Here is a 13,613-nt window from a genome sequence, read left to right as displayed (position 1 = left end):
AAAAATAAAGAAACTGGGGATCACAAAAGTTAAGTGACACTAAAGGTAGCAGGAACCAGAAGGAAACTTTCTCTAATAATTTAGGTTGAGAAATGTTCTGCAACTTATTTCTCATAGCCCTTTCCTTCTAGAATCCTTGTCTTAGAGAGTTGCCTGGGCCATTGAGAAGCTAAGTTGTTTGACCAGGGTCACACAGATGCTGTATGTTATGGGTGGACTTGAACCCAGCTGGTCCTGACTCCAATACAGAGTCAGGCTTTCTAACTATTTCTTTATCTATCCTAAATCTTTTCTATAGACTCAGCATTTTTAGTTCCTTCCACTGCCCCTCATATGATATTCTTACTAACTTCTCGCCATCTTGGTTACTCTCTTCTGGACATTATCTAACTTTGCAATAATTGTTTTTAAGTGTGGCACTCAGAATTAGGAAAATAAGAGACTGAAGGTGTAGCAGCAAACACCCCAGCATTCCCAGGGTGGCTGCCAACACAGGTTCTTAGATCTACTTTTCTAAAGGAAAGCAACTCAAAATGGGTTAACAATATTGCTTTAATCAAACATATATCATTTACCTAGTTCAGGGGAAACAGGTCAGCACCCCAAACTTCAGAGAATACAGAGGTTACAAGCAGACCAAAAATGCAGTCAGAGAAACAGATTAGCATACAGGCTTCCAGCGGCCTGACCATTACATCCATACCTAGTTAGTTACCAGAGAGGGAAGCACCAATATCTGGGTTTTCAAAGGTGGGGAAGGGGGGTTGGGGAGGGAGCTCAATGGCTGCCCAGAGTCTCCTCTGATCAAATTACACAACTCTTCTCAAAGTGAGTCTCAGAGCAAAACCTCACATCAGGGTATATATATACACATATATACATATATGTACATATACATATATGTATATATATACACCCTGATGTGAGGTTTTGCTCTGTATATGTATATATATACATATACATACATACATATATATATATATGTATATATAGCCTTCTCCTGGCTCAGAGAATGTCACAACCCTTTTGACCCACTGCCCAATCACAAAGTAACAAGATGTGGGCATTCCTGAAAAACAAGCCTCCTGCCACAGGCTCCATATGACCACATTCAGCCTATTAGGGGGAAGAATTTATTTTAAAATAAAGGAAGGTTCTCAGAGTCACTTAAGCCTATGAAAAGGCTTGGAGGCAGGGAAGATCTTAAATTCCCACTTCCATAACCAAAGGAGAGAGTGTGTTCCATCCCATGGTTGGGGTATGACCATTGGGAAAGTATGGACATGTGAAATAGAATGTTGTGTGTAAGGAACAATAAGAAGACCATTTTAGCTGGACCAGAGAATGCATGAAAAATATTAATACATGATAGGGCTAGAAAGAGGGTGAAAAGAGGTTAGAAAAAGTTTAAATCCAGATATAGTAGTTTATATTTAACACTAGGCATGATAAGAGAACCACTGGAATTTATTTGGGAGGTGGGGAGGGTGATGACATCACTCTTTATTTGAGAATGATGATCTGTTCCTATCTGAACTTTAGGAAAATCTCTTTGGTGGCTATGCTGGAAGATTCATTGGAATAGAACTTGAGGGAGGGAGAAACTTGATTCAAGCAGTCCTTTATCAATGTGATTGAAAGACAAGGAAGACTTTACTCATACACTTTTCTTCAGAGCTGGTATTTTATGCAGATGTCAACTGTTCATTGATAAGAAGGACATTTTACTCTGCTTGTCTGATGATATCCACAATGGATATCAAGTCTAAATCTCACTTTTAGCTTTATTAAAATACGACATCTCATTTTTTTATTGTTTCAGAGCAATCAAACAGTGACTGAATGGAAATGTGTAGTAACTATAGAGGGGGATTGGTTTTATGGTCCTTCAGTTTTATATGTGAAATCCGGAGAAACTGCTCAGTATCCACTTACATTCAAACCTATCCTGGAATGTGAGGTTACGGTAGGAGTTCATGTTTTTTCTTTTTTCTTCATGATTTATATGCAATGTATAAACTATTTTTTTATATCACTGATGGTTTTTAACTTTCTAAAAGTTAAGAATTCTAAGAATTTGTTATTGTTTGTATGGCTTCCACAGTTTTTCCCCTATCAAATTTTATATAGATATTTAAGTTTGGGGAATAAATACTCCCAAAGAACATTATGTCAATGAACTGTTCCCTCAGGAGTTTAAAAATAGCAAGTGGAGCAAAGAAAGTTCATTTCTTGGTTTTCCTCTTCATTAAGGCGAGTTAGTGGCTCAGAAAACATTTATTTGGAAGGCACATTTCTTTACTGTGGAAGTAAACAAGCATATGATCAATATGTATGAAGATGCCTGTACTAACTCCATAATTTAGAAAAATTAAAGAGCAAAAAAAAGCTTTCCACCAGAAGTTTATCTTCATTAATTCAGTAGAAACATTTACACATGATCTGGGGAAGTCAGTGGATAGCACACCCTTGAAAACTCATTTCACTAACTGGACTCAAGATTAATAGGATAGAAGAGATTGTTTGGCAGTCAAGTAAGACTCCTCTACAACTGAAACTCTACTTCCTTTCTTGTTCATAGGGCACACTTAAACTATCGAATGAAACAGATGGTATTGAGCAAGTCTTTGAACTAAAAGGGATTGGAACAAAACCTCTGCCCCTGGATCATGCTGTGATAGATTGTCGAGTGGGGAAAATGACAAAGAGGCCCATAATTGTGCCCAATTATACAAAGGACATGCTGACATATAGGGTAAACATTTTGGAAAAGTTGAATGCATTTTGCTCAGTGTTTAAATTTTGCAAAGGGCACAATGTGAAATACTTAAAATTTTCTATTTAATTAATCATGTAAACCAATGTAATATAACATTTCTAAGATTTTAATTCTATTCCTTAGGCTAATAGTGTCTATCTTACAATTAGTATCTTTAAGTTATAAAGACTATTGTCATAAAATTATACATCTTAATACTCTAGTAATTTACTTTTATAATACATATTTACATGTCCTTAGTTTTTTGAGATTTTTATAATATATCCTTTCATATGAAGGAAGCTTTATTGATGCATGTAAAACAATTTTCCCACTAGACCCAGGAAAAATTCAGATTGTCATTTATTTTCACAAGATATTTCTCAGCTGCCAAAATTTCTATGGTTTCTACTTCATTTACCAAACTGAGTAATGACAGAAAAACAATAGGTGATGGAACCCTGAGGAAGCACAGAGTTACTTATGTCATGAGTTTTTATCAAAAATGTTTCCTTGGCCTTTACTTGATTTGTTTGAAAAACAATACCATTACTTTGATACTTGATGAGACATGTCACCATGGATGGAAAATTAGTGTAAAAGGCCTGGGTTCAACTTCCTTGTCTGACACACACAGGCTGTGTGACCTTGGACAAATCATTTAAACATTAAATGCTCTATGCAACCATTTCAGATAACTAAAATTTAAAGACTGATCTTTGTTGATACAGGGAGATTCTTCAGTTAGGAGATCTGCCAGTGAAATCACAGGTCCAATCCTTATCTCTATCATTTATTTTAAGCCTTAGTTTGGACTGATGAAATGGTGAGAACCTAGTCTGACTTAATGATAAAGTTATCCATGGACCTATCTGGGGTTCAGTAGAGCTGGAGATATTCACCAGCCGTGTGGTAATTTGACAATTCAGGGAGGGAAATGAGTAAGGCTTAAAGTTTCAAGTTTGAGGTCAATAGTATACTGGGAACTCAGGTGCACATTTTTTCTCTTTTGTTTCTTGCTTTTCTGTCTTCATGGGAAGCCTGTGCCTCGTAGGATCATAGGTTTAGAACTGGAAGGGACCTCAGGAATCACCTATTTCAACTACTTCATTTTGCACATTAGTAAAGTGAGTCTAGAAGTGATTTACCCCATGTTACATATGTAGTAAGTGGCAGAGCTTAAATTCAAACCCAGATCCTCTGGCTCCACATTCAGTGCTCTTTCTGAGGCATCATGCCCCTTCCTGTTCAGTTGCCTTCTCTACTTTAATCTACCTTTGTGGTGGCTGTCATTGTGGAGCTGTGATTCACAGATATGGAAAGGATATTCAATGCTGAAATCCCCTCCACTACAACAGTTGGATAACAGGCTTTAGTTGCCTGGGATACTGAGATGCTAAGTGGTTTATCCATGATCCCATAGCTAGTGTGTGTCAGAGGTAGGACATGAACCCAGGTCAACTCTCTATCCAATTTGGTTTTCCAACTTTTAATATTAGTTACTATAATAATATTATAATATATTATATATAGTATAATAACAATATTATAATAACTAATAATTAGTTATTAATGTTAATTAGTCATAGCCATCTACCTTATTACATTAAAAAAAAAGAAATATGAACAATAATTTTGTTGTTGTTGTTCAGTGGTATCCAACTCTTTGTGACCTCATGGACCATAGCACTCCAGGTCCTTTTCTCCTCTGCTTTCTCTCAAAGTCTAAATTCATATTTTTTTACACAGTATTATCCATATCATCCTCTGTCCCCCTTTCTTTTTTGCCTTCAATCTTTCCCATCAGGGTCTTTTCCAGTGAGTCCTATTCCAAAGTATTTTTCTTCAGCTTCAGTATTTGAGCTTCCAGTGAATGACCTGAATTATTTTCTTTAAGTATTGACAGATTTGATCTCCTTGCTCTCCAAGGGATTCTCAAAAGTGTTCACACTAACTCTCACAGCTAGCTGTATGTTGCAACTTCAAAAAAAAAAAAAGAAAAAACATAGCTTTGACTATGTGGATCTTTGTTGGTAAAGTGATGCCTCTACGTTTTAGTGTGCTGTGCAGGATTGCCATAACTTTCCTTCCAAGGAGCAAGTATCTTTTAATTTTGTGATTGAAGTTGCCATCTGTAGTGACCTTTGAGCCCAAGGATGCAAAAATCTGACACTACTTCCATTTCTTTTCCCTCTGTTTGCCAGTAAGTGATGGAACCAGTTGCTGAGATCTTAGTTTTGTTTGTTTGTTTTTAACGTTAAACTTTAAGCTAGCTTTTACACTCTTGTCTTTCACTTTCATCAAGGGACTTCTTAATACCTTTTCACTTTCTGCCATCAGATTAGTATCATCTATACATCTGAAAACATTGATATTTCCCCCAACAATATTAATTCCAGCTTTTGATTCATCTAGCCTGGCATTTCACATAATATACTATGCATATAATTTAAATTAATTAGATAACCATATACATCTTTTTGTACTCTTTTTCCAATCTTAAACCAATAAGCTGCTCCATCTTTGGTTATACCTGCTGCTTCTTGCTCTGAATAAAGGTTTCTCAGGAGACAAGTATTGTTAGTCTGAAGAAAGGGTGCATGTTAAAGAACTATACCTGTGCTTCGTTCATTAAAAATGTGATCTGCTTATGCTGTGTACTAATTGGAAGCCTAAGGATTTGAGTTTTCTTCTTCTCAACTGTGTTTTTTGTCTACATAAGTTTTTTTTTAAATTATTAGTTTTATAAGGAAAGATTAATGTCTTCAGGTTCAACATAAAGCTTACCAAGTTTCTTACTATTGTTTGAAGATATATATGTGTGCTAGACTTTGAGCCAGGAAGACCCTCAAAGTTAATATTACATAAAGGGAAAATGTATTTTGAACTGAATACTTTAGTTTCTATTCTTTTTTAGTCTTTTGGAGGGCAATTGGGGTTAAGTAACTTGGCCAAGGTGTCTGAGGCTGGATCTGAACCCAGGTTCTCCTGACTCCTGGGCCAGCCCTTTACTCACTGTGCCACCTAGCCACCCCAATACTTTTTAGTTTCTAAAGGTAACAGAGGTCAGCTAATTCAGACTTTTCCAAACAGGAGTCCACTCTAGAACATAATCACCAAATGTTCACCTAACTTTTGCTTGAGTACCTTTAGTGATGAGTGAATCTTTGACCTCATCTCCAATTATTAGGAATTTTTTTCTTAGATCAGCAGCTGAGTGGTACAGTGGATAGAGCACTTGCCCTGGAGTCAGAGGAATCTGAGTTCAAAGCTGCCCCTAGGCACTTGACATTTACTAATTGTGTGACCCTGCTAGTCACTTAACCCTGGTTGCCTTGCCCCTCCCACCTCCACCCCCCAGAAAAAGATACTCTTAACAATGCATAAATATTCAAAGGTTTTTTGATTTCATCATTGTGGGAAACAGAGCAAGAACTCCCTGTCTGCACTGCCATGGTTTAAAAACTGTCTCTGAGTATGTGCTAAGGGCTTACTCCTCTAAGACACATAGACACTAAGTGACTGGGCCAGAGTCACACAGCTGGTAAATGTCAAAGGTAAGATTTGAATCAAAATCTTGCTGGTTAAAGCTTGTACTCTCTACAATAGAACAGATCACCTGCACCTAATCATAGATTTTAAAATTTTGCCAGACATCCAAAATCAAACTCACTGGTCTATAGTTGGAAAAATTATTCTCTTTTCTTTTTATAAATACAAAATTGTGGTATTTACTCTTCTCTCATACTGAAGTATCTATTCCATTTTTACACAGTCCTTTAAAGATTAATGTCATTGTCTTAATACTTTTACCTGCCAGTTCTTTCGTTACTTTAATAATTTATCTAGGCCTGATGACTTGAACTCATTAGGAGCAGCTAGGTACCGTTTTCAATCTCTCTACTTACCTTGGGTATCAATTACCTATTTTTTTCTTTTCCTTTTTTCTTTCTTTTGATTTTTGGAGAGGGTAGGGCAGGGCAATTGGGGTTAAGTGACTGGCTGAAAGGTCATATGGCTAGTAAGTGTTAAGTGTCTGAGGCTGGATTTGAACTCAGGTCCTCCTGACTCCATGGCTGGTGCTCTATTCACTGCTCAACCTAGCCTACCACCTAAATATTTGATGTTACTTTGGGCACAAAGATCACACATTTATAATAACACATAGAAATATACATATGTATATAGGCACGTGTGTATTTATGTGTACATATGTAAGCATACATATACATATGTGAACACATATGTATTTATATATACATTGCTAATTGACATTGAGTTGGGACCAGAATCGATGGACAAGAGAATCTACTAAATTGCATTTGAGAAATTGTGCAATCTTTTTTTCAATTGATTGTTCAATCAAATCTCAAGTTTCTCTCTTTTTAGGGGGGAAGGCAGGGCATTTGGGCCTAAGTGACTTGCCCAAGGTCACACGGCTAGTAAGTGTTAAGTGTCTGAGGCCAGATTCAAACTCAGGTCCTCCTGACTCCAGGACCAGTGCTCTATTTACTGAGCCACCTAGCTGCCCCGCAAAGCACAAGTTTCTACTGGAAACAAAGGGTCATCTATTTTAAACCTTTTTTGCTTTTGTTTTGTTTCAATGTGTTGAGTCATGGGATACTACAGGCTCTGAAAAAACTGAAATTCAGGATCAAAAGGCAATAGAGAAGCATGAAATGATTGTGAGTTAGTTACATCACATCAAATACAAGGAGTTATGAAGGACAAACAATAGGAATTTTATCAAAGAAATATATGAGCAGAAAATAAGATGGATCTGTCATATCATGAGAGCAGGAGAAAACCACTGTAGAAACCTTTTTTCCCCACTTGTATCTTCATTATATAATAGAAAACTAGGCATAGCCCCAGCACTTTGAGTGGAGTTCCCTGCAATTAACTTTTGGAAGAACATAAACAAGTGGCTGGTGGATAGAGTGCTGGGTCTAGAGTCAGGAAGAATAATCTTCCTGAGTTCAAAAATGGCTTCAGACCCTAGTAGCTACCGTGTTTCCCTGATAATAAGACACTGTGTTATTATTGTTTTGGGGCAGAAAAACACCAGAGGGCTTATTTTCAGGGGAGGGCTTATTTTAATGAACATTGACAGCAATTTTAATAAACAGGTGAATGTGAACAAAAAAAAGTACCTTTATTCAATAAGCAAATCACTGGGGAAGAACAGTATGACGCGCTCATTGCTGCAGCTCTGATTGGATGCAGCTCGGAGCGCGGCGTGCGTTTCACGGGGGGGGAGGGGGGGACGGTGCATACAGAGGGTACCGTAATGTAGCGTGTAGTGCAGGGGATCACCTTCACTACAGTAGCAATCTCAATAGGGCTTATTTTCGGGGGGAGGGCTTATTTTAGAGGAATCTTACACAGTAAGGGGAGGGCTTATTTTCGGCATAGGTCTTATTATCAGGGAAACATGGTATGTGACTCTGGGCAGGTCAGTCACTTAACCCTGTTTGCTTCTTTCCTCACCTGTAAAATAAGCTGGACAAGGAAATGGCAAACTGTTCTAATATCTTGCCCAAAAAACCTCAAATAAGGTCCAAAGAGTTGAAAATGACTAAACAGCAACAAACACGTGTCAGTACAGATTGAAAAGGGATGATTGGGTTGGGATCTGCTTCAATGAAAGCTATACTTACATCAAGGAGTTCAAAAATCCATTTGAACATTTATATATATATTCTTGAGTCACCTTTTAATTCTGTCATTTTAAATTATTTTCCTTATTGATTATATTTTCTGTTGTTAAGGTTTGTAAATGATGTGTGCCATTTTATATTTATTTGTACTATTTTTGATATAACATGAGGTTCTTTCTGGAAAAGGTACTGCACAATTCTGAAAATAGGTATATTCATTAATATTCCCATTCATTAATCCTAAAACTTTTTGATATCTGATTTTTCATATCTTTTTCTTATCTGATCTAACATTGTATTCAGAAAATTTTCTTTGTTTTGCTTTTGCCTGAATTTAAAAGACGTAGATTGAAGTCCCTAATCATTTATTACTTACTAAATATTCTTTTATTTCATTTAGCTTTTATGTGAGTGCCCAGTTGCTATGTAATTGGTATATTTTTATTTAACTTTAGTCAATTGAAGAAAAGGCATTTTATTTGCTTTGGTAAAGGAAACTTCCTAATTGGCAGTTCTCTATAGCATTGACATCACAGGCCCAACCATATTCAATATTATGACTATTTCACTATTTATAGTACCGGAAACAATATAACAATATAATTTCCTTACTTGCCTCTCTTAATTATAACTATTTTACTTTTCCTTTCCCTGAGATCATGCTTGCCACTCCTGATTTTTAATATGATAGTAAAAGCTAGCATTAATAAAGCACTTTGTCAAGTGTTTTGTATGTTAATTCATTTGATCTTCACAACTACCTTGCAAAATAGGTGTTGTTATTAACTTCATTGAGGAAACTGAGACATAGAGAGGTTAAATGACTTGACCAGAGTCACACAGCTTTTAAGTGTCTGAATCAGAATTTGAATTTAGATCTTCCTATCTCCTAGTTTCATGTTCTATCCACTGCACCACAGTTTGGAATAATGCTGAACTATAATGTTTCAGTCTAATCGATCACTTTAACTCTGTGTACATATTTATATTTTAAGTGTATTTATGGTAAATAGTAATTTTTTGGGTTTACTTTCCCAATTTATTCTACTATCCTCCTCTGTTTTATGGATGAGGTCATCACATTCTCATTTACATTTATTAGTTAATTTTTTATTCTGAATTAATGAATATAAAAAGAGAATATTTTCTCAAAGTAAAATGGAAAAGATTGTATGCAAAACCAAGAGTTTCTATTACTTACAGCTTCTTCTTAAAAAGTATATGAAATATTCAGCATGTTCCTTTCAAAGTTTTCCTGTTTGTCTATTTCCCTCTTAACTCCTGTTCTCTTCTGTGATTTAAAAAAAATGCTTCTTTCATCCGTTTTTCTTTACATCATGATTAGAAATGGCCTCTTGGGCTCAGTGTGGACCACTCTGATGGAGAATCAGACCAGTCAATATTTTACTGATATAATTCCTAAGCAAGGTAACTATATTGTTTGTGTCATTATATGACTATATGGATGTTGCATGTCAAGGTGAGTCAGGATAAAAAGATTTGTCCATTCTGACCATTACAATCATCTGGTCAAGTTACTCCAGCATATTCATCACAAGCATCTGCTTACCAGAATTTTGTATTCAAGTTATTTATGCACTCATGTGGTTGAAGTGTACATGGTAACTTCAAATTAAAGAAGGCTGTACTTATTTCAAGAATAGTACTATGAAAGGCATATACATCTTTCTGCCTTATTCCATCATCCATTCCTCCTGTTGAAATGATTTTCCTTGATTCTTTTGTGTAGCTGGATAAAAATTGTGCCTGCAAATTCTTTGAGAGTCTGTGGTTTGGGCAGAATCACTGTCATAGGGGAATCTTGAAAGCCTCATCCTGAGTCCCATACCTTCAAATTCATTTGTATTCATTGCAAAAAGTACAGAATTTTTTGGGAGTAGAAATAATCTAAGTATTAAAATTGTCTAGTACTAATTCATGAGGTTTTTATCTTGTGCTAGAGCTTCTTCTCATCTTGTATAACCACTATAATATATTAATGTTTTAAATTAATGAAATACTACTTCCTTAAAATATTAGCAAAATAGTTACTATATCCTATATTTTCTTAAGATCCTTTAAGACCTCTTTGTTGCCCAAATACATAGCTATAGATAGACAAAAATATATTGTATCTAAGTAACATTTATTCTTAGAAGCACAATTTTAAAAAAATATGTATTTCATTAAATGTTGTATGTATATATATAATTTCATTTTCCTATTACAATTACAATTGTATCATCTAAATATTTTTGTCTTAAAGTTTGAAGTATAAATGTGTGTGTCTCTGTGTGTGTGTATGAGAAATGTATTGGTAAAATTACTGAATTATAGTCAAAGAGAATGAATAGGTATGGAATATCTTGAGGAGATGTTGAGGTTTTCTCGGATCATCTCTCTCCTAACCAAACCAAATCGTACATATATAACCACCTCCCAGATGAAAAGAACTTAACACTAATGAGAAAAGAATAATTCAAAGAAGGAAGAAAATCAAATTCACTATCCTGTCATAGCAACATGGGTGTCCCTGTATCTATAACAATTTTATTTTAGGCAATATGTTTCTAAGTTAAGTCTTTGACAATCTACCAGCAGAGTCACTACTTTCAAGTAATGTGAAAGCCCTATCAGCCCTAGGGTTCTCAACCATAACCTGGTTGACCTCTCTCTCTCTCTCTCTCTCTCTCTCTCTCTCTCTCTCTCTCTCTCTCTCCCTCTCTCTCTCTCTCTCTCTCTCTCTCTCTCTCTCTCTCTCTCTCTCTCTGTCTCTGTCTCTTCTTCCTTCCCTCCCCACCTCTCTCTTTCTCTTTCCCCTCCCCACACACTCCTTGATACTTGACAGTATCTGCAAACATATGTTTAATATAAGGCCCATTCTGGAATTAGTATCAATAGTTCTTGACAACAGATTGGATGATGGGGTGTGTGAAAAAGATGGAGTCAAAGATAACTCCAAGTTTCCTCAACAGAAAAAAAAGGAACTTTGAAGGAGGTGTAGATTTAGGAGTGAAAATAATGAATCCTATTTAGACATTTGGAATCTGAAATGTCTCTTGACATCGAAGAAGAGATACTCAGCAGGCAGTTGATTATGTATGAATGAAGCTCAGGAGAGAGATTAGGGTTAGATATATTCAGTTGGGAGTAATTTGTGTAGAAGTGAACACATGGGAACAGATGAGATGAGCAATGGAGACAGAATGTGTGCAGAGAGAAAGGAGCACAGAATAACTCCCTCAGGGATAGTCAAAAAAGGCACAGAAGGAGACCAAGAAGCAGCAGTCAAGCAGGCAGGAGGAGAATGAGCAGAGAGCAGTGACAGGTGTGTGTATGTGGGGGGAAGGACGGGAAGGTCAGCAATCTTTAAAACTGCAAAGAACTCGATCTGCATGAGAACCAAGAAAAGGTCATGAGATTTAGCAGTAAAAAAACTGTTGAAAATCTTGGAGAATTTAGTGTCATTTGAATGAAGTCAAAAGCAACATTGTAAGAGGCTGAGGAATCAAAGGATAATGAGGAGATGGAGGCAGTGAGTACAGATGATTATGTCTAGAGAGGAGAAGATTTGAAATACCCTTTATGGACAGTGGGATAGCAAGCAAACCAGAAAGAAAGTTTTCCCATGCTGTTGTGATGGGCGGGCTCAGTATAGAAAACATGAATTTGTAATGGACCCCCTTAGTTTGATGTTTTAAATTTCTTTGATAATGTTAAGTACCTTGGGAGTATGAGCAGATAAAGAGGATGATGGTGATGGAGAAGGATATACAGGGTGGGAAATCAGTAAGAGGCAGGGACAATTGATTCAAGATTGGAGAACAGTGTTATTAAATTGGCCAAGTCTGGAGTCAAATAGAACTGAAGAAACGAAGGCCAGAGCAGAGGTTATGGACCAGGAGAACAGGGAGAACTGATTAAAAATAGAGGTTGTGGCAAGGATGAAGAATAAATTTCAGATTCATAAGTCAGGAAGAGAAATGAATATATGTAATGATCAGAGAGGGGAATTTCAGACTTCAAAGTCATGGAGGTGACACAGTTATGAATAATGGTCGATTTTAAGGTATTGCCATACTGATGGTTGAGTGAAGCCTGGGGAACCTACTCCCAACATGTGGGATCCCAGTAAAGGTTGTGATACCAGTAAAGGTAGGGATCCCATATGGGATCCTATCTCAGGCTGGAGGGACTCTGTATGTAAGCACCCACTTAGCACATGAGAAATTCAGATATTTACCATTGCCAGACAGAGCTGAAAAGCTTAATTTTTTTAATTAAAAAAAAACCCTTAAAAGACATTTAGTCAAATAGCTTAACAAATAAAGTGACAAGAGACTTCCTCAATATGTGTATGTTACCACCTCACTGCTGTGAAGAGGACAAACATGCAGAGAACATATAAGATGAGAGACCATGTGTGGTAGATACACATATAATCTACTATGTTGTATTATCTTTAGAACCTGGCACAGTGCCTGGAACATAGCTGTTGACTGATTTATTAATGAATTGATGTATGAAGGAATATTTGCTAGGAAGCTGTGCCTCCAGGCACATGTATTGAAAAATAACCAGAACAATTCGCATCTTCACACTGCAAGGTTGCTGATGTCTTCTGGTAATGTTATCCTTTTCTCTCCTGGCATCTCTGCTATCTGCTAGACACAACATTTTTGCTTTCCACATCTGTGCTGGTCATCTCATTTCTGTTGGTGTCATACTGTTTCTATTGCATTTCTCTGCTGGTCTTTCGATACTACTACCAGTTTCTTGTATATAAGTCTAGGCTTATCTATTGGTCATTTTCACTCCTGCCTCACTCTGCATCAGGCACTGTGCTGGAGATACAAAGAACTGCTCCAAGGCTAAGATTAAATCAATTATTTTACCATATATCTTGTGCTGAAACTGATCTCTGGTTCATTGTCCCAGACCATTAGCTGACGAAAGGTTAGATATTCTTTTGCACACTCCATTTGACCTCTTATGCGGCCCCTGTTGCTTCAAAAATGCAGTTTAGGGGTTTCTGCCTTATATGAAGGCTGGGGCTATAAAAATTACTTTTGCTCCAAAGATCCTGTCTGGATTTGAATACATACAAATCAACACAAGGACAAACCTAAACAAAGAAGGCAAGTTTATTATCCTCCACACTCATGACTCACTTTCCTTCCTTTACAAATAGCTCT

General features: G+C 36.5%; 1 protein-coding gene across 1 annotated transcript in view; it reads left to right on the top strand.

Annotated features, from left to right (window-relative positions):
* Positions 1 to 13,613, top strand: part of CFAP47 (cilia and flagella associated protein 47) — a 963,244-nt gene that overhangs the window by 485,143 nt on the left and 464,488 nt on the right. Inside the window, exons 49-50 of the mRNA XM_069063838.1 lie at positions 1,823 to 1,966; positions 2,582 to 2,755. Of these exons, the coding sequence (XP_068919939.1) occupies positions 1,823 to 1,966; positions 2,582 to 2,755 (318 nt within the window). The remainder of the gene's footprint in view (positions 1 to 1,822; positions 1,967 to 2,581; positions 2,756 to 13,613) is intronic.

Source organism: Petaurus breviceps, unplaced genomic scaffold (genome assembly GCF_028583685.1).
Source record: "Petaurus breviceps papuanus isolate PSGF00001 unplaced genomic scaffold, PetGlider_PUasm1.0 90603, whole genome shotgun sequence".
Lineage (NCBI taxonomy): Eukaryota > Metazoa > Chordata > Mammalia > Diprotodontia > Petauridae > Petaurus > Petaurus breviceps.
This window is presented reverse-complemented; position numbering and strand designations above follow the sequence as displayed.